Raw genomic sequence first — 25090 nt, 5'->3', positions numbered from 1 at the left:
AATCCTATATTTATTTTTATTTCTGACAGAATCTTCTATAATTTTCCATTTGCATATTTATTTTTGTTTTAGAATATTCTATTTGCATATAAGGAGAAGCCTCTATGCCATCATAATGAGTAGTTGCTTTCGTATTAATATCATTTTACTATTATTATAAGCACAATAATTGAAACTAATTAATTTCCCTAAAAATTGATCATTGTATGTTTATGAATAGTTAGACCCTTTAAGTGCAAGATTTCATTCATAAATCAGAATCTTCTTAATAAATATAAATTAAAATATTAATAACAAAATATGAATGAATAAGAGAATTCTCAAGGAATTTGTGAACGAGATTCAGCGTAATTGGGATTATTTGATTCTGTTGAATTGGCTTTGAACATTTAATAGTGTCATTTATGCATGCTATCATAATGAGTAGTTGCTTTCGTATTAATATCATTTTACTATTATTATAAGCACAATAATTGATGCTAATTAATTTCCTCAAAATTGGATGATGGTATGTTTATGAATAGTTACACCCTTTAAGTGCAAACTTTTGTTCATAAATCAGAATCTTCTCAATATATATAAAATAAAATATTATATAACATACTATGAATGAATCAGATAATTCTTAAGGAATTTGTGAATGAGATTGAATATTTAATAGTTTATGCCATCATATTAAGTAGTTACTTTCATATTAATATCATTTTGCTATTATTATAAGCACAATAATTGACACTAATTAATTTCCCTAAAAATTGATTGTTTATGAATAGTTACACCCTTTGAGTGCAAGATTTCATTCACAAATCATAATCTTTTCAATATATATAAAATAAAATGAAACAGAGAATTCTCAAGGAATTTGTGAATGATATTTTAATCTTTCAGTGCTATCGGATCCTCCGTGGCCTCTCATGATCCTCTGGCTTGCATCATGCATGACTTCAGCTATGATCTCAATTGTCAGGCAAGAAAGTGAAACATCATTCTTGAGAGAGCAAAGAAAGAAACGAGAAAATTTTCTAAATAAGTGATCAATTTTCCTTTCTAAATATCAGATATGAGCTTGATGATCTGATAGGCCAAGATCAGAAGTGACGGTATTTCATAATTTTGCTTGGACCTCAATTCACACGTTGTCTGTTTCAAAAAAAAAAAAATGATAATCCTAGTAGTCACATCTCTGGAGGTGGTCGGTCCGGTCCCACGGAAGTTTCCCACCGACCACCAGGGTAAATCGAGAAGCGCATACGGCGGCTAATCCAGATGCCCAGCATCCTTTGATTGTGTTCCCCATTTGGAGGAAAATTTCTATAAATACGCCGTAGCTAGGGATCGAACCGCGGGTCCCTGAGTTACCATCCGGATGTCCTACCGTAGCTAGGGATCGAACCACGTTGTCTGTTTCAGTTATTATGTTTTGTGGCCAGAGGTTTAATCAAGATGTCCAAATTTTGCCGGACTAATTCAAGACTATCTCCACTAGTAAAAAGGTGAAATTCGTCATCCAACGATTTCACAATCATCTGTGAAGAGATATATCAAAAAATTATAATTAACTACTATAAGAGAGGGCATTACCTCAGCTTCGTCGAAATTTGATCCTTATCTACTGCAGCAAATTTGTCCCGCAGTAACCAACTCAACCATACCTTGGAGACGACTTTCTCTAGAATATATGACTAGTAGTTAATCATTATAAGACATTTGATGAACTACTGTTGAGTGTTGAAGGGTAGTGACGATCCCAGCCATGTCTTAATAGCATTTGAGTTCTAAGTTTGGTCCATTTTTATAAAATCTACACGAGTTTTGTTCATGTAAAAGAAGAAAAAGAAAAGACACGTACAAGATTGGTCCATCAGCCATCGAGCCAAAAAGTAAGTAAGTTCCTTCTATTAGCAAAAGGAAGCTTTTTCTAGCACCTTTCGAAGATTTTGTAGAGCTTCTCCAGAGAAGCGACCTGTCAAATATCAAAGCAGAAGATGGTTGTGAAACTGGGGGCTAAATAGGCAATTGAATACAGTTCTTCTTTTGTATGAGTAGTTCTTATTGTGCCAGAAAGTTCAAAGTGATATTGAAAACACTACAGTATATTTTGCTTTCTTTGCCAAATGGCGATAGCTATGATGCCCTTAATTATATTGTATAGCTAGATCACTATCTACACACTTAAAAAAAAAAAGGATATTTTGAACTGACACTGGCAGGATAAAAGAATCACATTTTGCAACAAAAGTATACAAAAGAAGCTAACCTGGACAAAAGTTCCATCCGTTGCCATAGATTTTGGTGGTTTGAGAAAAAGCCTCATTGATGGGAATAATACATGTTGAATATTCCACTCCCGCTGAGCCCAGGCGGTTTCTGCCTCAGCAAGTAGCTCTTGATCCAGATCATCTTTTTCAGGATTCTCTGTTATAAGGAGGAAAGACAATTTAACACAATTTCCCGTTGTAAACCTTACAGGTGCAAGTGTCAATGGATCTATAAGATCCGATGAAAGGTTTGTGTGTGTGTGTGTGTGTGTGTGTGAATCAAGGCTACCAAAATAAAATTACAAGCAGGCAACCACGAAAAATAAGCCTAAAATGGAACTTCATACATTGTTTAACAATTTTCATTACCATTCTTTGAGTCATCACCAGTATCGTCAATTGACCTGGGATTTTTCTTGTAGAATTGGATTCCATCACCTGCAGGATTGGGGAGGACAGGAGGATGCATGGCATAGAAATTACCAAGAACAGCACAGATTGTCTGAAAACATTCTTTCTCATTCTCCCAATCAACCTATGAAAATAATACAGCAATGTGTCAAAAAGTAGAAAAGTAGAAATTTCCCTTAAAATACATATACTACCAGTCGATCAACATCAGGTATCATGCTAATTGTTAAGAATGACAGAGTTGTATACTTCTACTTGACTTTCCAAATAGGATCACATGTTTAGATACCAACATTAATAGAGTAAAATCGGGAGACAGATAATGGGAGTTGGGCCATTGGACTCCAGAGAGCCAATTTTTAATCAAGGCAAGGGTCATAGATCCTCCTGAAATTTCAGAGAAATTTGCCATACAGATAAATAAGATACAAGATACAGACATACATCATTAGCCAAACTCAGCAAGAATTCTGGAACGTGGTCCATGTCAGGAGTGTGCTGCTCGAGTATAACAGGAAGCCTCATCAAGTTTCCTTCTTGATCTATGTTTATGCAGAAATACTCTTCAAGCATTGCAGCCTTTTGTTTGAGTAACTCAGTATTCATCTGACGAGCAAAGACAAAGCAACAGACATCTATGCATCATATACATGCAAATACGCACTTATTTTGCATATATTAGAGTGCAAAGTTAATCTAATAAACATCTCATTTTCAAGCCATTAAATTATCATAGACAAACAGGCATAGTCCAAAGATTTAAAGAATAGAAATCAAGAAAAATTTAGATATCCAAGTAATAGACTGATGAACCCAAGCAAATACAAGTTGAAAGTCAATTTATGAATGAGACATCTTGAACGAGTTTGGGAGATCCTTTGGATGAAAATACTCTTAATGACATATCAGAACTGATTTCATTGAGCTTATTTGAGTGTAAGATAATCAATGAATCCAGGTAATTTTATTGAAACAGACTAGCTACATGTAATCCACCCATACGTTGGGTTATGCAGGTAGAAAGAAATAGATTGATAATAATACAATAAATTGGCTCAATTAAGAAGCATATGTAGAAGAATGATTATTACCTCTGCTATTTTATTTTTCAAATCCATATCATTGTCATCTGTAGACTTTAAATCTTCATCTTTTAACGCCATTATTAGTAACTCTGGTATTGGCGCAGGCTCACTGAGTTGAATGGCACTAAAATGAGCAAACCGGCGTATGGCTTGCTGATACATAAGTTCTTTGCTGATTCGAAGGAACAAGATATTGATGATAAATAAAGAGTTTAACGAAATTCATCAAAGAGTTGTGATAAATGAAAAATAGTTTCATAAAGGACATGGTTATTATCTACAGCACAAATACACATATTAGTAAGTATGCACATCCAAGCACAAGGACATTATGTCGGGGATCAACAATAACTGCAGGTAATCTACTTAGGTAGCTTGAGATGTAATGATGCAGCACTAATCGACTTAAGCAATACTAAATCTCGTCCAATGCAAAATGATTATCTTCTGTCTTCATGTAAGCAAGCAAATAGGTGAGGCACCTTGTCTGTTGATATCACCTTATAGGTTATGCTCTAAATCGCCATTTCTGAGCTACTCCAGTGGTTCAAAATGGAAACAACATTTCTTCATCATTTCAATATTTTACACACTCCTGAGTCCCCATGAACATCTAAGACATAAGGATCATCGAGAGATCCAAGAACTTGAGCACCACATAACTTATTTAATAAATGCAAATACACAAACAATGATGTAAAATTATTATGATCTGAATAATATGAACTCTGAGACACTTGCAAATGTGAATTGCATATGCAAACAGGGAACGACAAGGATTAATGATGCAGATAATTCTGTATCTTCGTTCATATCACTGTAACATTTAAACTTCTATAGTCATTACATGAACCACTCAATCGAGGCTTAACTGTAGATACATTTCCAAATAAGACCATCCACCTTTGTAGTTCAGTCCCCTTGATTATTTCCAGGTTTAGTTGGCATCCATAACATTAGCTTGTGCAGATAGCATGATTAAAACTATAAAAATGTCATAAGCATAGCTAAAACTACAGGTAAACATTTGCTGCATGGTGAAGATTCATGGCTTTTAAAATCAATAAAATATTGCAATCTTTTTTAATAAAATTCACATCAGTATAACTTGTTTTTATCCTTGAAAAGTAATATGCTCAGGTACAAAGCCTTTCCTAGCTGTTTTATAAAGTCCTAAATACAAGATAGATATGAAATTGTACTGTCCAAGGTGGTGTGATGTATGCGTTCATTCTAATATGGACAAAGCCTATTTGTCCTTGGTCTTACATGGATAAAGGGACTTTCCTAACTTCAAGCAGAGTCCACCAAAAATATTAAGTATCAAGCCATGCACAATAAATCATACGTTTAAATTTCAGATATAATAAGTTAAAGTTTGATACTAAATTCTTAAATTGCCTTATGCAGTGCCAAATCAGGGATAAAAGCTGGGACATATGACCTGATTTGGATTACAACTAACTTGGCCATTTTTCCATACAGCAACGAACACCATATAGTAAGATGAGATTGTTCATTGTACTAGTAGTTGAACATAAATTGTACAAGGCAATTTAATATTTGTTTTCTGCACAAAATAGTAGATCAAATGATTATATGTTTTTTACACTAACATCCATTAATATAAAAACACTCCCCTCAAGGATCAAGTATTTTATAATAGAAACATACTAAAAAATAAACGAACAAAATATTTAATTAGAATAAATAAAAGGGAAACGAAGTATAAACTCTTACCTTACATTTACCACATTTACAAGGTACAAATGAGTATTGTACTGAAGTACTGCAAGAACATCATCAGCAAGCCCAATATATGTGCAATCTTTTACAATATCCAAGAGTTCTGTGTTGATAAAGCAAATAAATCAACCCAAACCCATAGCTAAACTAAATTTTTATTTCAGAGATTAAGAAATTGATATTCCAAGTCAGAATCTTACCTGAATGAATATTCTGATCAACTTCATTTAGAAGCTCTTGGATGCTGCTAAGGTCTGCAGATTCCCTGGGGTTCCTCCTTTGTCTCACAGCAATTCTTGCAATAAATAGAACATCAGCCAAAAACAATATTAAGCATGGTCTGAAATCTCATGTCAGAGACATGATGAAAAAGTATCAACCAATAAATTACTAAAACCCAATACCAAGCCAGTACCAAGGTTTCAAATCTCAAGCCAAGTCAAAGTTTTGGTTCCCAACTGGCTCAAGATGTACCTCCTGTGTCGAGTATGGATGTCGAATGTGTGCCGAAACCGAACACCATAATAGGAGGGGATGAGGGAAGGAGAGGAGGAGAGGAGGAAAGATGTGTGGAACACCTAATCTGAACACAAGAAGAAGTAAGAGGAGGACTTTGAGGCTGTCATAGGCAGTGATGATCTCAGGAGCTCATGAAGTGGTTGCCCACATTTTGAAAGCTCACGGCAATCGGTAGAAGTCTCAGGAGCTCACAATTTCTTTGTCAACCTCGAGCAAGGTTGTCATTGTTGCTAGAATTCTAAGGAAGCATTTGTTAGGATTCAGAAGCTTCATTGTCATTTCAAGAGTCTCATAAAGTTGTCACAATCGTTACAAGATGTCATTTGCAAGTGCTTCATCATTTCAAACATGTTTCATGAATTCATGTCCCGATTGGCCAACAGAACGAAAAACTCCACCCGTACCAATTGGCATGGAACAAATTTTCAAGCCCTTGCCCGATATTGATCAACATGGATAATCTCACTTGTCTTGCCAATGTCCATCAACACGATTTAACACACTCTAGTATACGTCAAAATGAATTCAAGTTTTTTTAGCTTGTTTTTTTAAAAATTCAAATTCAATTAGTTATCTAAATGCTACCTTATTTTTAAAAGTAAACAAATTATGGAGAACATTGTGTGAGTGAAATTTATATGAATTCATTTTGTAATACATTCAAAGGGAAAATGAGTAAAATCTTTTTTAATTCAATAAATATAATTGATATAGTATTTAAAGGGAAAAAGATATGATTGGAGGATTAAATGAGTGAAACTCATTTAAGTTCGTCACATCACACTTATCGCTTTAGCATGTTAAAGGGCATCAAATATCACTACTATAACATAACAAAATTTAATTCAATTGATCATGTGATTGGTATATTTTTATTTTTTGAGGTAAATAATCTAAATGAAAGGGTATTAAAATGTATTAAAGCATGCTCATTAAAATGAAGCTAAATGTTTCAGCATTTGGCCTAGATTTAAGGTTATGTATGACTCAGTTTACAAAATAGTATACAGGACAAATAAATATTTACAAGACATTGGACCACATTCTCACTAATAGCATAGCACGACACCAGTTCTATACCATTCTGGTTGGAGACCAAAATTCTAGGACGACTCGAGATTATATACCTTTATATTAGGAGTTAATAACCTATGGATTTGAACATACAGACATCCACTAAAATCAAGTGACAACAAAGTTAGAAATATTTATTTAAGTTTCTAATTTGTGATTTAAAAAAGGAAAAATAACAATTACAATAGTGAATCACTTGTGAAAGGAAAAATTATTAGATTTGACAAGATTAGCAAATTGGGAAGGATTCAATTCAATAATAGCAATTATTTGGTCAAAAAATAATTCAATTAATAGTTAGAGAAAAAATTGTATTTCTAGAACAAACTTTTGGCTTCTGATCCTTATTGTGAATTGGCAACTCTCTCTTCCCTTGTAAACTCCTAAATGTAATTTAGTTGTCTTTGGATTTGTCATTGACATCGAATGTATCATGAAACACAGCCAATAAGGAAAGCTATAAGGAACAATTTATATACCTAACAGAAGCCAAATCTGACTTCTTTTGATGTTGTGAAAGAGGACCATTTGACCAATAAGCATGTAACCTTCCAGAAGGATCACGAGAATCTGTTCTAACCACTTGATTTATTGGCATTTTCTGGGATTTCCCCCCTACAGTACAAGATTTGTCAAATTTGCACATCCTTATCCCAAGAATCAAAATATCATTTGCTAAGGACAATATTAGAGACAATCATTTGGTACCAGAAGAGCAAGGATTGTTCTGAATGTCCTTTCTAATAGAGAAATTACTTGCTGGTGCAGAACTTACAGCCTGTCACATACCAATGAAAATAATGGTTAAGCAGGAGGAAAATTGAAAAGAACAGGTTTGATGCAAATATTATGAATTCCTTAACTGATGTCTACATTACAGCTCATAAGACGCCAAAGAACAAGCAAGTGACACTATATATCTATACCTGGTTAGTATTGCATATTACAGCATAAAATTCTTCACATTAATTTGAGAATTTTAAAATAATTGAGGATGGTCTCAGTTCTAATCAATACTAGTTAATTAATCTTTCCACTATCTGCTATCTGATCATGACTAGTCCAAGGCAGATCTGACGAGATTTTCTGACTCAAAAGGCACGCACTTCAAACATATTGATGACTTGGTTTCAATAAAATTTAGTAACCACCATCCAACATATCATATTCCTATTGATTCTGACTGATCTAGAGTGTACATCAATCATGAATGTGAAACAAAAATCACTATGAATTGAAAGATTACAACAGCAACAACAATCAAGCTTTTATCCCACTAACTGGATTCAGATATATGAATCCTCCTACGCCATTGGGCTTACTCCCTAATATATCATCGTCTATGTGAACTTTATGTAGTTTTATCATTGCAATCCATGTCTTATATGTAATCTCTGTTCTTCGATTAATGTGTGTATTTGTCACAATTTTATATCTTCTAACTAAGGTATTTATTAGTTGTCTAAGTACATATCCATACAATATTAAACACATCTTTCGGAGTTTCCCTTAATAGGTATAGCTTAAACTTTCTCTCTAATATTCTATTTCTTATTTTATCCATTCTCGTATGTCCACGCATCAACCTTAACATCCTCATCTTTGTGACTTTCATCTTCTGTTCGCGTACTCGCTTCATAGTCCAAAATTCAACTCTATATAATGTAGTAGATCTAAAATCGTTTTATTTCCCTTTAAACTTTAGAAATACCTTACGATCACCCTCCTCCATTTCAACCCTCCTACTTGTATCTTATGTAAAACATCGCTATCAACTCATCCATCCTTTTGCAAAAACGATTTTAGATACTTAACTTTATAGGTAATTCAACATCTCCTATCTTAAGAATTGGCTTGCTATGTCTATTAGTACTAAACTTAAATTTTATATATTTTATCTTTACTCTACTAAGCCCAAAACCTTCACCTTCCAGTGCCTCCCGTCAAAATTCAAACTTAGCATTTACTTCTTCACAAGTCTTATCGACCAAAACAATATCGTCTATAAACAACATGCGCTATGGTAACTTATCTTGGATGTGTCCAATGACTTCATCTAAAACGTGTAAAAAGATATGGACTTGAGTTGATCTATGATATAACTTTATTTTTATAGGAAACACTTTGGTTAACCTGCCTAAGTCTTCACTCTTGTTATTACATCATCATACACGTCCTTAATTAAAAGATTAGTGTGCTTGAATATTTTTAAGAGTTCCACTTTTAATATAACCATATGTTGCACTAGGACAAGATTTTAATCCTTCAAACTTTGCAGACATGGTTGCCAAAGCAGAACTACCAACTCGTCATGAAATAAAATAACTCACCTAGAAATCAGAATTTCATATTATTTGTTGAAACCTAAGGATGCTCCATCACTTCCTTGAGTCTCTCCCAAGGTTTAAAATATCGAACCGTGCCAAGATTTTGGTCCCGCACCAGAACGATACAGTTTCGGTACTGTATTATACCGTGCCGGTATAATTTTGATATTTTTAAAATATAAAATATATTAACTAAAATATAAAATTTAATCTAAATATTTAAAAATAAAAAATAAAATATTTTAAAAAATAATAAGATAATTTTATGGCTTTTAATAAAGCCTATTTAAATTATTCCAATTATAACTAGGAATTGATTATTAAAATCTCATTAAATCCTAAGTTAAAAACAAAACAAAAATCGCGATGCACACAACCGGGGCGCGCGCGAAGGAGTTGTCAGGCCCGTGCGACACCTCCGGTGGCGTCGCCGAGCTCAGGCGATGCCAAAACAAAACAAAAATCACAATGCGCACCGGAGGGCGCGCGACCGGGGGGCGTGCGACCCGTGCGCGGAGGCATCGCCGGGCCTGCGCGACGCCTCCAATGGCATCTCTCGACCGGAACTCCTATGTTAGTGTCGGTCCGTCAATGAAATGAAATTTTTCGCCAGTATCACACGATACGGCTCGAGATTTCAAACCATGGTTTCTCCAACCCTCCTGTCACATACCATCATCCTAAATCAAGACTTTAATGTGAACCTTCCCATTTTTCTTTGCAAAGTACGTTCTACTTGACACTCTCTTGCTATTTAAACTATGTTTTAATATATTTTGTCGAGTGGGAGTTGACCTAGTGAAAAAGATAAAGAAATCATTGTATAGGTTAAAGCAACCTTCAAGTGCTTAGTTTAAAATTTTTAATTGTCTTTCTCTAATTTGACATGACTAGGAGCACATATCATATCACTTATGTTTATTTAGGTTGATGGACGAATAACATGATTTCCAAATTTCCAAATGAAAGAGCGTAATTTCCAAGTATGTGACTGCCTTCCCCCTAGTTGCCTAACAAGAAAGATGAGCAAAAACTAAGATACAAAGCCTTCCTCTATTTTCCTTCTCTTTCTTTTCTTTTCTCTCAATTAAAAAGTAAACATGACATTACTATTTCATTGCATTTCTCAGTTAAGATGTATCCTTCTTATTGTCTATGAATTTATCAATTTTAGTTTGTTTTTACTGTGAGCTTATACAAACCATTAAAGTTGAACCAAATAGTTAAGAATTTTATAATATGTATATTATGTATACATAGAAAAACTAGTATGTTAATTAGTATGGTTTTATTTATTTGTTATGTTTACTAATCAACATAATTCTTAAATTACAAGTTTTATAGTTATTCAATAGAAAATTAGCTTGAAAAGTAGTTTTGATTACTTTTTGGTTAATATATATTTATTTTCCAATTTAAGATTTCAAACAAAACTAACTGAAAATTTTGGTTTAGGTTTCAAATCAAATTGAAATGGTTTCGGTTTAGACATTTCAAATTTTTATTTTGGTTTCAATTATTCTCACTAAAAAAGATAAACTAAAGTGTGCCCATAATGACCAAGTTGGGAAATCTTCCCATTGAACTTATGAAAGTTGTACTGTGATAAACAAACTTATGCATGTAACTTCTAATCAAGTATTTCATGAGAGGTCAAAAGCACAGTGTTGATTGTCACTTTACCAGAAGAAAGTGTAATTCAATAAAAATACCACCTCATTTGTAATTCGATGATCAACTAGCAGATTTACTTACCAAATTCTTACAGGCTTCTAAAATTGAATATGCCATTAATAAGTTAGGTTATATATTTGGAACAAGCTTGAGTAGATTTAAGATTTGCAAACAATCTTGCCAAGCCCAAAACCTAGTTTATCAGCTTTTCTGTATGACGGCACTGAAGCATGTACCAACTACAGCTCCCACAATTAAAGTATGTTATAAGGATAAAAGTTACCTGAGTTTGAAATGTCCTTGTATTGTTACAGTTCATCAATTTAGACTCAATAACACTCTGTATTGTTTCAATAAGACTTTCTTGATTCAAAAGGCTCACCTGCATAGAACAAGAAAGCAACATGTTACCAAATTATGTTATACCAAATTTTGAAAACTTCAATGAATCACTTGATTTAAAAGATGTTTCTTCTAGTTTTTTTTCTGGCAAATTCTGATGGCATACCTCTCTTTTAGTGGGATGGATATTCACGTCTACATGTTCAGATGGAAGTTCAATTGACATATAAATAAAAGGTTTAGCTGCCTTGGGCAGTGTTGCAGAGTACACAACTTCTATAGCTCTCTTCAAGGCAGAGCATTCAACCAGCCTGTCTAAACAAGAAAACCCTCAGATAATGCAGAGAGGAACTGACCTGATTTCCAAGATTTTGATAGGAATAGTACATTTGTATCTCTGTGCAAAATGATAGGTGTGCCCACCCCCCAGATTTATCAATCATAAATGACAAACGGAAGCATGGTAAGCAATGTATTTACAATCTTACTCCAACGACTGATAAGGCTAAAATGATTCAACTTTGAAAATGATCTATCTGGCTAATGAACTTGTAAGATAAGCTTAGATGACAGTTTCTAAGGTGAAGATGGCATCCATCAATCAAAAAAATCAGTATGTGTTTTGCAGGTTACAAAGTCCATTTTTGTTATAATTGCAAACCTCACGTGCGAAGGTCCCAATTTCAACTCTGTGTGTGCGTGTGAAAGAGAGAGAGAGAGAGTCATGACTTGGCCCTAAAGGTTCAAATTGTTGGTGCTGGAAGCACAACAATGAATCTAGAGTTTTGATGTATGATTAAGTGTAAAATTAATTTGTTTGTGAACTAATGATTCTGTATCAAGTAAAGTAGGTTACTTGACAAGTACGAAATCCTAGTTGAGAATCAAACAATTGGCTAAGTTCTAGTGAAGCTAGGCAAGTACGAAGTTTTGGTTGAGAACCAGGCAATTGGCTAAATCCTAATGAAGCTAGGCAAGTGCGAAGTCTTGGTTGGAAACCAAGCAATTGGCTAAATCCTAATGAAGTTAGGCAAGTGTAAAATCCTAGTTGGGAACCAGACAGTTGGTTAAGTCTTGATTAGAACTAACTTTGACTTATTTTTTATACGATCAAAAAGGAGGAGATTGTTGATGTTGGAAGCACCACAATGAACCTAGAGTTTTAATGTATGACTAAGTGTAAAGTTAGTTTGTTTATGAACTAATGATTCAGTGTCGAGTGAAGTAAGTTACTTAACAAGTACGAAGTCTTGGTTGGGAACTAGACAATTGACTAAGTCCTAGTGAATCTAGGCAAGTAGGAAGTCCTAATTGGGAACCAGACAATTGGCTAAGTCCTAGTTACGCTAGCCAAGTGTAAAGTCCTGGTTGGGAACTAGGCAATTAGTTAAGTTTTTATTCAAAACCAAACAGAAAAGACCTAGTTGGGAACTAGGCAGAGCAAGTTCAAGCAGAATCAGCTGGGAGAACTAGGCAGAGCAAGTCCAAACAAAGTCAGCTAGGAGCTGAAACCTTAGCAGAGCAAGTCCAAGTAAAATCAGCTGGAAGTTGAAGTCTTGGTAAATAAGTCCAAGTGGAATCCGCCGAAAGCTGAACTTGGCAAATCACATTAGATGGGAGCTGAACATCTAGTTAAGGTATGCGCGAGTGAAGTTAAACTTTATATCATACTGATTACGTGTATTAAGTGCAGGGAAGTAAGGTCCAACGATTTCAAGCAACTAGGAGGGAGTCCGGACGATTGACTGGAGATAACTTTCAACTGTTAGAGTCAAAGTCTACCAAGCGACTAGAGCGAGGAGAGGGCGACCACAGCATCCAAGCGACTGTAGATGCTTCCAGGCGACTGGTAGGAATAAGATTCAACGATTCAAGAAAGCATATCAAAGATAGAAAATGACCTACCTCCAGGCGACCGGAGAGAGTCTAGTCTACTGGAACCGCAGATAGCATTTACTACTGGATAAACGTTACAACCACATCAATAATCTCCCAAGCAACCGGGGATGGTCTAGTCAATTGGGAAGTATCACGTCAGTATCTGAAGAAGACCTATAAAAGGAGCCTCGAGGCAGCGTCTTCATCATTCAATTCTTCCGACTCACTACAAATATGTTCGTGTTCTTATTCTCTGTGCTCTTCGGATGCAACTTCGACAACGTGCTATAACACTGCACCTCATCTTCCTAAATCAACAACACTAGCGTAACTTTATTATTTCCTTGTTGCCATAGAATTATATATTGTCGTGTGCTTAATTTTTAAATTTTTTAAAGATTTCTCCACCTCTAGAATATTTCTAGAAATGAGTTAATCGAAATAAGAATCAATTTGTTTAAGTTGTGCATCCTTATTATTTGTGTGAAAGCTTTGCATGCTTAGACATGTTGGTACAATCTTGCCCCAAGTGATTTGAATTTTAATGTTTGGCAAAGTGAGTTTAAATTAGGCAATGTTTGTGATCTAACATGTGTGACTTGAGTTCACAGGAAAGTCCAGGAATGGAGTTTGGTGAAGTCCCGGAGGCGTCTTGGCAAAGGATGAAGTCCCGGAGGAGGCCTCTTGGCAAAGGACACTCTTGGCACGAGGCTTGGGAAGGCGTTTGAAGGCTTACCAAGGCTAAACGGATGAAGAAGAAGCCAATGAGGCCTCTTGGCAAAGGAAGACTTAGCACGACGAAGCCGAAAGCGTCTCAAGCTAGTGCAAGGAAGGGCACGAGGCTTGTGGAAGGCGTTTGAAGGCTTACATCAAAGGAAGACTTAACACGGAGGGAAACGTGAAGGGCACGAGCTTGTGGAAGCTGAAAGGGGAAGTTTTAAGCTTGACCAGTCGACTGACCCTGCCAGCAGTCAACTGGTAGTTGATCAGAAGCACACACAAGCGCACTCAGAAGCATCAGTTGACTGGCACTGTAACTGCAGTCGACTGGGGTCAAACAGAAAGTTCAGTCGAGTGATTCAGTCGACTGGCGTTGAGCAGTCGACTGATAGACTGTCGTTGGGTGACAACTGGCCAATTAAATGCGAATTAAAGAGTCGTTTGAAGCCCATCAGTCGACTGACCTTAGGAGCAGTCGACTGATATACGGAAAATGATAAAAAGAGCAGTCAACATCGAAGAAATCAACACTTGCTTCTTTCATCTTTCTGATTGCTCTCTGATATTGTAAAACTCTCTATCTTCCTCCTCAAAACCAAACTACATATCTTGTACGAGGAAGAGAGATTTTTGTAAAGGTTTCTCCGTCTTCGAAGCTTGCTTTGAGAAGGAGATTTCTTCGTAGTGGAATCGTCGGCTATGTGTGTGGATCCTTGGATTAGTTACCTCGTTGAGGTGGATACCAAGTAAATCGAACGGGTTAGCGCATTGATCTTTTTGTTCTGTTTTCTTTTGCTTCCGCTAACTATTTTGCAGAAAGATCGAAAAGCGCTATTCACCCCCCTCTAGTGAACGCACCGATCCCAACAAGACAAAGATATTATCATCAACTTGATTGCATGCTTAAGTTATTTGCTCATATTTATTCCGTTGTATTACTCTAGTAATTTCTGTTTAAATTTCAAGTTCGTAAAATTCGTAATGTTATTTCCCCCCCCCCCCCCCCCTCTAACGTCGAGTTCGATCCTATACAAAAGACAACCACCTTTCCCCATTTATTGTGAGTTGGATCTGATTACTTTCCTTATTAGTATAACAAAAGGAAACTATAATTCCATCTTATATTGTGGCCTTCAAGTTCAACAACCTGAAAATGGAAAAGCCAAGCCCTTTTGAAGCATGGTACCAATATAACAGCAGTAGAATGAAGAACCTAGATAAACAAAAGGATTTAGAAATGCTCATATAAAGTTGTCCCTCATCCACGGATAGGTGCATGGAATATAACCAATGCTTTTATCAACTGTAAATGGATATAGGATACACCTATAGCACCAAAACAAAACAATGAGCTGTAAGTTCTCTCCGCTATACTCTATCCTGATGTGTGACATAAGATTTGCATAAAACAGGAAAAAAGCAAGCCGTAACAGTATGAGATGATAATAAAAGCTAACGGTATTAGATGCTAATAAAAGCTTTTGAAAGTAAAACAAGAACCAAAAAAGTAGGCATAATAACACGAAACAGACATTTCCAAATTACTGGCCGCTTAAACTCAGCAGAAATCCTAAGTTCCATTATGATTATGACAAACTGGACCTCAGCTCAGAACATTAGGTATTATTTGTGTTTGCATAACCATGCACGTCAATGACACATACTATTTATGAAAAAATCATAACAATTTTCTGGGCATAACATGAAACAGACATTTCCGAATTACTGGCCACTTTAACTCAGTAGAAATCCTAAGTTCCATTATGATTATGATAAACTGGACCTCATAGGCCAACACATTAGACATTATTTGTACTTGCATAGTCATACAAGTCAATGACACATACCATTTATGAAAAGAACCATCATAGTTTTCTTTGCAATGTAATTTGCATTAGAGATAAAGCCTGACATCTTAAATATTGATTGATCAGGATTATCATCTGAAGCACTTATCTCCATCAATTCACGAGCAACAGAAACACCATATACTGTTTTGATAGCATCAAGCTTGGAAGAAGTAGTAACACTTTGAACATCTGCTCTATTTGCACCATGCTGAACAAATTAGGAAAGAAAGAAAAAGCATATAATACTACGCCTTCAGACACATCATCGCCTGAGCTTTCTGAAATTAAAACACTTGAATAATTTTTTGTTCACTGACCTTTCTGCAGGAAAAGCACACTGACGTGTTATGAATTGCAAACCGACTAACAAGATCTACAATCTTTGCATAATCATCACTGGAATTCTGCAATGTTTTTCTACGAGCAACAATGTTGTAAAATAGGTTTTCAACCTGGAACAAAAATTTTGTTCAAGGATCCATAATAAGCTAAGAGATTTAGACTTGAAAACTCAATAATATCTGGACAGTTACATATTTATCACCATTATCTGAGTCCCCTTTACAGCAGCACAAGGTTTGGGCACATGTTCCATCACTCCATCTCTATAAGAAACCCTGCATTGGTGAAAGAAAAATATTAAAATAATATATAAAAAGGTCACCATAAATAGGAAAGTATAAATATGAGATAATGCACCTATAACCATGCAACTGGCCTTCAGTTATAGTTGTTACTGTTACATGACCAACATAAGTCATGCTGGCCAAAGCCTCTCCTCTAAAACCCATTGATTTAATTGTCTGAAGGTCCTCATAAGTAGACAATTTTGATGTGGTGTGCCTTTCACATAGTATAGGCAGATCTTCATACTGACATTAACAAAACCACAACACAAATGTTAGCATAGGTTAACACTCTGCTGCTTAAGCAGCCTAAGGTGATTACCAATATATTTCAATCCCTTCTTTGCAAATTGGTCCATGGGTTGCAATCTATTTATTAACAATAAGACATTAACTTTTTTCAACTTTGCATCAGAGCCAATTCATTCCACCATCCCCATACTAATTGCTCTCTCTCCCTCGATCTAGTCACTTGCCAATTAATAGTAAAATAGAGTTGCAAATATTTTAGATCATTATAATTGTTTTGTTTGCATGATGATCTTTTTGAAGAAGTTGACATAGACCTTCAAGTATATTGCTCAGGAGCAGACTCAAATAAATGAAGTTCACGAGTGGACAAGAAATTACACAAGTCAACCTCTTGTGCAATAGTGCAAGAAAACAAATCATTCAGTATTTGTTTGATAAAGCATTGCTAATATTCGAGTTTTAGTAGTTCATGTTAGTGCAACCTTTTAGCTGGAAGTGATATGCAGAGTATAATCGATATAAAAATACCTTGGAACCAAAATTATCAATAAAGAGTTAGAAAGGCTGTGTTAATTCCTTGGAGTGGAAGTTGCTTATAACTCTAAAGAACATATTTACCTCAAAGCAAATAATGATGAATCTTTTGCAAGAAACAATGATCTTGAGTGCAAAGTAGAGACTCCACTTATACAAAATCATAATCTATCATAGATGATGATGAATTTGACAACTCTGTCATTATCAAAGGCAGGTCGGACTCATCTATCTCACAATTACTAGACCAAATATACTCTTTAAAGTAAGCATTGTGAATTAGTTCATGAAGAGATTCAAGAAGAGTCGCAAGGAGATTGTGTTAAGTATCCTTCAGAATATTAAAGGATTCCTATGAAAAGGATTAGTTTACAAAAAAAGAACTACATATAGTTGTCTTTTCTGATGTTGCTTATACTAGATCTACTATTAATCAAGAACCAGTTCATGAAGAAGGCAATCTTATGTCATGGAGAAGCAAAAACAAAACATAGAAAGCACGATCTAGTTTGATGACAAAGAATACGGGGAATAACACATACAACCTATGAGATAATGTAGATAAAATCCTTTCTTGATGACCTCAGTTTCAACATTACAAAATCAATAGATATGCATTATGGCAATCAAGCAACTATTGATATCATAATCAATCCAATGTTCTATTTCCATGAGCATACCAAAACATTAAGATGAACTACCACTTCATCCACAATGTAGCTAGAACAAATAACCAACATATTTACTATGCTTCTTCTGCTACACAATTTGTTTTTCTTTTTTGTGTGTGTGTGTGTGTGTGTGTGTGTGTGTGCGCGCGCGCGTGTGTGTAACAAGCTAGGCATGATAAATATCAAATGCTCCAACATGTGAGGTGTGAGATATAATTATTAAAGATACCGAGTCCAAGGCTCACCTAGTAATATGCATAATTTTATATAGAATTAGTCGTGTTTAGGTTCTATAAATATAAGGATTGTAATTCTATTTTTGATAATAAGGTATCAAGTTTCTCAACTACACTAATTTCTCTTAGAGTGCAAAATATACATTCAAGATGATAAGATCCTAGAAAAGGGGATTAATTAGGATTATTTCTGTTATTTTCTATAGAATGAAATCTTCCCTTAAGTTTTTCTTAGAAAAAGATATTCCTAGAGTAAGTCTGTTTTGTTGCAGATAAGACACTCTCGAAGACCATAAACTTTGAGCTATGGGTCTCTTTGTCTTGTCACATTTCCATGTTGCCACCTCAAGATTCTATTCCTCCCAACTCTATGCAGTGACGGAGATACCTATTTCATTATATCCAAAGTAAACATCTCGGCTACAACACAAAAGATAGGGATTTTGAAATATGATGGGAATTTTTAACCTGTCACTGTAACAAAAAGGTCTTATACAACATTGAAGGTGTGCAGCTTGTTAAACTTATTGTTTTTCATCAGTGCATGTTTGAATCATTGAAGTGAGGTTAAGAAAAATGGTCATAGTTTATTTTTCACTAATCCATCCATATAGGTTTCACTTTTAATCTTATCTTTCTGCATCTTCCCATTTCCAGTTGTTTACCTTGAGAAAGTAAAGCGAGGACAATACTATCAAAATTAAGAGTTGACTTTATATGTTTCCACCAATTTCTAGCATCCTGCTTGTTTTGATTCACTTCAGCATGTTAATTGTTCTATTTTGTTTTATTTCACAGGTTCACAACAGTCAAAACCCATTCTAAATGTTCATAAAAACATTAGTTAAGACACATCAGCTCATGAAAAATTTATTTAAGTACTAAGTTGTTTCTTAGCAAAGCCAAGCTGAGCTTAGCCTTAACAAGTTTGATCTACTATAGTTTCAGCATTATCAGGAAGCTTTCATATAATCAAGTGAGCATACTTGTGTAGAAGTTGTAAAAAAAACAAACTGTATGTATACAGGACATTTCAAGCATGTATATGCCCACCAAATGTAGATCATTGAACATGTTTTTAGTAGTAATACCTTATTGGGGGATTATATGAGCATACATATAGAATTATAAGCATGTATACTTTTAGAGCTATTCTATGTTCTATATTCTGTATATACCTCTTTTGCCTAAATGACAAGTAAATGCTGATGATTGTTTAAAGTTTTTTTTATCCAGTACAATATTTTGATAGAAGAATATACTGTAAAGGTATTGAGCATTTCATTGAATGTTTAGTCCTTAATATAATTGAGGTGCTGTTAAATTCAGTAAAAGGGCCACCTTGTTGGGAAAAAACAGAAAAAGTCCACAATTATAGCTTTGCCAGGGCCCTATAGGAAAAAATCTCAAATCTAGCAATAGGTATTAAACATTTTTGCACATAAAATCTATGTACAGACAAGACATTGTTTCAGGAGTAAACTAGGTTTTTTTTCAGTTGTTGGCGTGAAAAAGAGTTTGTTTTTAGGTGTTATTAGATCAAATTATAAATTGAGGTCAAGCTTAAGTTGAGTGACCATCTTAAATCAAGTTTGAGCTACATGAATTGTGAACAAGTTGGACTCAAGTTGAGCTCGAATGAAGCTCATTTAGCGATGTAAGTGAACTGAGCTTGATCTTGAATTATGGTATCGTATAGAGAAATCAAACTCGTTGGACATAAATAATAGTTCATCAAACTGCAAGGATCAAGGGAAAATTACAATCAGTTCATTGTTGGTGCGATCAACCCTGGTCAAGGTTGACCAAGTTCAGGTTGACTTGAGTTGGGGTTTCGATGTTTGATCAATATGTTAATTGGTCGAGACGTCAAGTAGGTCAAAGTTGATCAAATACCTGATAATCGATCAATATGTTAAGTTAGTTGAGCGAAAATTCAAATAGGTCAAGGTTGACCGGATACTTGACAAGATATGAAAAGTCCATATGAGTTACAGTCGACCGGATACATGATGGTCGGAAATCCAACATAGAGTTAGCATGAGACGGAAAGTCCAAATGGATCACGGTTGACCAAACACTTAGTAATCAAAAGTCCAACAAGTAGTTCACAAGATAAAAGTCTAAGTGGATCACAGTTGATCGAATATTTGACAATCGAAAGTCCAATATGAAGTTGGCACGAAACGGAAAGTCAAATAGATCACGATTGACCAGATACTTAGTGATCGCAAATTCAATAGGTAATTAGCAAGAGAAAAGTCCAAGTAGATTACGGTTGACACAACACTTGGCAGTCGGAAGTTCAACAAGGAATTGGCATGAAGCATGAAGTCCCGACAAAACAAGCTTGATCGGATGTCAGGCAACGAGGAAGTCCCGACAGAATAAACTTCCGAATATCATAACTTTTGAATTGGATATCCGAATAAAGCGATCTAAGATACGAAATGGAGCTCGTTCAGAGATCTATATTTTTACTCAATATTAATCGATTATGTGTATCAGTCGACTAATTTTGATCATAACCGAACAAAAACAAATCAATTCGACTAATAAGGGATTATCAGTTGACTGGTATTATTTCAGAAGCGAACAGAAGAGAATTGATTAACTTATCAGGGTCATCAGTCGACTGATGTTGTTTCAAAAATGAACAGAAGATAATCGATTCGACTGGTTGCTCAATCAGCCTAATCAGCCAAGTATTCACAAATCGATTCGATTGATATTTGAAAATTGACAAAATCAGATAGAATTTCAAAAGGTTCAGTGGTCGTTCAATGGAAAGAATAGTGTCAGAGACATATCAATCGACTAATGGGTAAGACCAGTCGATTGATAAGTAGAAATCAATCCCGACTTAAAGCCTTTTAAAGAAAGATTTCAAAGAGATTTTCGACACCGGTTCTTGGAGGTTTGAAGACGAAGTGCTAGTGCATTTTAAGATCAACAAGAGGCAATTCCAGACGACAAAAAAGCGCTGAAAGCAAGATTCATGTATTTGCATTTGTATTTATTTTCTTGTTTTGTTTGTTGTAAGAATAGCTTGTAAGAGACTTCTCCACCTCCGGAAGGTATCCGAAAAGGAGAAGATTCTAGTGGAGGGAGATCCCTAAGAATAGGTCTTGGATTAGTCATCTCAAGAAAATGGATACCAAGTAAAATCCCGAAGTTGTGCATGTGGCGTCAAGGTTTTCGCTACGCATTCAAACGACAAACCCTCATTCAAGACGAGAAGCGATCAGAACTATTTAACCCCCCCCCCCCCCCCCCACCCTCTAGCTCGCACGGGTCTTAACAAATTCGACTATTTTGATCATGATTCGTCGGAACGGACGTGGAACGGCCAGAACAGGCGTTCTAACACAGGAACGCCTAATGTCATGTCAGATTCCCAATTAATAACGTTGGTTGCTATAGGACAGCATTCTTAGGCATTATAATGGCAAAAAATGGAACAAAACGGAACTTGATTAGGAAGACTTTGGATTCCTTTTTTAACCATTTTGTTTGATTTGACTTTACTTTTGATTCAGCCTTTTAGTGTTTTGTTTGTATTGAACGAAAAAAGACAAATTTGAAAAGAAGATGATTTTTTTTACAGCCTGATAGACCACAGTCATATTTTTCATGATGATGACATTTTAAATGAATGGACAAGAGATAATGAACCACTAGTTTTAAAAGATGATGATTTGGCATGGTTAGATCAAAAACTTCAAGCATCAGATGTTGAAGAACACAACAAAACTGCAAGTGTTCAAAGTCATTCAAGAAAGAAGAATAATGTAGGAAAGTCAACACAATTGAAAGGAAAAGGAGTTTTATCAAGAGATAATAATGAAGATAGTGATGAAAGTGACGACAGTAATGATTCAAATGATGGAAATAATCAACAAACTCATGGTGAACATTATGGTCATCAAAGTCATCAAGATGATCAGCATGACACGGGTATGACATGGGCACAAGGTTGTGAAAATTATATGCAACACATGATTCTAATCATGGGTATCGGCTTGGATTGAGAAACATTGCTTTTTGACAAGTTTATCAAAATCTCCTGATGCCGATGATAAAGAACATTTGATTCGATCTTCACGACAGTATATGGGTGTTGCATAACGTATGAAATATCTGGTTTTGAGAGGGAGCCAACGAATTCCAATAAGAGATGATTATGGATCAAAAAGTTATAATTGGGAGTCTCAATATATTGGGTATGGTCCAATTGGATATCAATCAGGTGGATATGGATACTATGGTAGTGATTATAGATCATCTAATTATTCACCATCCTATAGAAGTGGAATTAGACATCGTAGATTTAAGGGTTATCTTGCTAATGCGCAGAGTGTAATTATTGATTATTCGACATTTCTTAGGAGCAATATTGGACATCATGATCGTGATTGTGAATCGTTAAGTGCTACTGGCAGTTCTGTTAGGTATCAAGGTTTTGGATATTACAATCGTCGTGATGAGACATTATTACAAAGTCAATCATCTAATTCTGAACATCTTTCATCAACTCATTCAAATGGCTATTATATAGACAATGCAATAGTAATTTATATCGACACCCATATGTTGGAGATCAACTTAATCAACATGATACTTAAGGAGAATATAATAAAGATTTGATTCTTCTCCATCACTCTTCATAGTATTAGCTCGGATAAAGTATAATTTTCATTATATTTTTCTTATTATGTTATATTGTATGATAATTATGTATTGATGTATTGATTTTTATGGCTTCATGTATTTTATTTTTTATCACTAATGTAATTTATACATTTATTTAAATTCTTTTTACTAATTCTCTATGTTTTTTACGAATCCACACAATGACCTCTCCGTGAAATGATATTGGAGGTAGAGTCCGCGACAGTCACCGTGACTGTTCTTGTGAACCCTGATTTTGATTTTTGCACCCATGCTAAACTAAGCATTTATAGAAACAACCAACAGGAAGAACACATATGTGCACAAGTATGATATTAATAGCCATCAAACAATTCTCAATCCACCTGCATGGACATGAAGCAAGGGATTGCCGTAAGGAATTAGCAGATAGCATCTGAGACCTAACTATCAAAAGAAAGAAATATCCGTAGTCCGTCGGTTAACCTGCACACTTTGAAAACCCCCGACGAGGGTTTACTCGTTGCGCTCACCAAACGAGGGCATCAAATCGAGGATAGTGGCATACCCTGATTCCGTGACCGTTGTCGGAGACCTGAATGAGCTTGAGACCACCGTCCTTGACGGTAACTGAGATGGAGGTGGAGCCAGCGTCGAGGCTATTCTCAACGAGCTCCTTCACTGCCGAGACAGGCCGCTGGATAACCTCCCCCGCCGCGATGCGGTTCACTACTGACTCGTCAAGCCTGTGGATCCGTGGAGGCTGCGCCGCGCTCGCCTCCTGGGGCTCGGCTATCGTCGCCGCTGCACCACTGGGCTCGTCGATCTCCATCGCGTGGGAAGGAGAACTCGAGTGCTTTGGATTATTATTTTTGTTTTAGTTCGAATCAATTAATCTTAGAGGGACCGATCGAGACGAATTTTTTTATCTAATAGGCATATATGAAAATATTTTTTAAAATTATGAAACAAATTTAAAATATTTTTTTAAAATAATTATAAAACTTTAAAAAGACCTGAACAAAAATAAAGAAAACGTCTTTTTCCCTAAATCAACGTCCCATTTTAATTTTTTTATAAAAAAATATATCACTTTACTTACTATCATTTAGTACTATTTAATATTATTATTTCATAATTAATTTCTGAATCCATAAAATTCATTATAGCAACTATGAATTCATATTGTAATATACGAAATCATTCCTGTAATATAGTTGAGTTGGTTATGATGAAACAGAGTTACAAAAATGGATAAGGATTCAATTTTGACGAAACCGAAAATTGATGACAATTGTCAGCTTCTCTGTCATGGTGATCAAATAATAATTATTACAACATGAATATAAATTTATATTGTAATAATTATAGCTGTTACAATAAGTCTGGACTACTTCAAGATGTAGATAAATATAAAATAGTATCAAAGAGTATTTAAATAATTTTACATAATTAAATAGTAAAATATAATCTTTTTGTAAAAAATTAAAAATGGGACCTCGTGATATAGATGTCAATTTGGGTTGGATCCGTTGGGTTGATCTATCCCGTCAAGCAATTTAGATAGGTTAGGTTGAAATTTTATAATTTTATTTTAAGATGGTTCAGATGGACTTATCTACTTAAGCTCGTAATCCGTGTGGGTTAGTCCACAGTGGGTTTGGATTAGTCCGCGGGTTAAGAAAGTTTATTTATTTATTTTAAATTTTAAAATTAAAATAAAAAAATTAATAAATTAGTAAAGTTAATACATCTAAATCACAATTCAAATTTAAAAAATTTTAACCTGACCAATTTAAATTGTAAACCAAACTTAAAATTTTTAAATTTTTTAATACTTTTTTATTTTTTCTATGTTAACCCGTCTAACTCACAATTCATCTTGGGTCGGATTAGATTGAAGATTTTTCAATCCATCAAATTGATAGGTCAGTCTATCCCACTCCATCATATAATTGATTTTTAATGAATTATCCGCTTTATTATGGATTGATCTATTGACAACTCTATCCCGTGATTTAAAAGTAGAAGGGCATCACTTTTGTCCTTATTTTGCCAAAATGATATATATATATTTTTTATCCTGAAAAAACTTTTATGTTAAATGTCGTAGGTATTATAAATGTTAAAGTAAATTATTTATCTTTTTAATTCGACTTATCAAAAATATTATAAATAAAGTATTTTAATATATAAAAAAATATTTATCAACTTAATAAAAATTTAGTTGAGATGAA

At 34.8% G+C, this 25090-nt stretch overlaps 1 protein-coding gene across 1 annotated transcript; it reads right to left on the bottom strand.

The window, feature by feature from the left end:
• Positions 1-1632: 1632 nt before the first annotated feature.
• Positions 1633-23685, bottom strand: LOC141835977 (DNA mismatch repair protein MLH1). Its single transcript, XM_074723395.1, has 16 exons — positions 23422-23685; positions 16584-16756; positions 16429-16501; positions 16202-16336; positions 15882-16092; positions 11603-11751; positions 11378-11476; positions 7802-7871; positions 7573-7708; positions 5701-5795; positions 5495-5603; positions 3761-3926; positions 3114-3275; positions 2628-2793; positions 2258-2415; positions 1633-1963 (listed from the first exon to the last, which is right to left on the bottom strand). Exons 1-16 carry the CDS (start codon positions 23683-23685, stop codon positions 1919-1921), a joined length of 2211 nt encoding a protein of 736 aa, XP_074579496.1. The 3' UTR covers positions 1633-1918.
• Between the last annotated feature and the right edge of the window lie 1405 nt (positions 23686-25090).

This window comes from Curcuma longa, chromosome 10, assembly GCF_044706935.1.
Source record: "Curcuma longa cultivar G26 ecotype Majalengka, Jawa Barat chromosome 10, ITB_CL_G26_1.1, whole genome shotgun sequence".
NCBI classification, from domain to species: Eukaryota; Viridiplantae; Streptophyta; class Magnoliopsida; order Zingiberales; family Zingiberaceae; genus Curcuma; species Curcuma longa.
The sequence above is the reverse complement of the archived record's forward strand: the minus strand, read 5'-3'. Positions and strand labels throughout refer to the sequence as shown.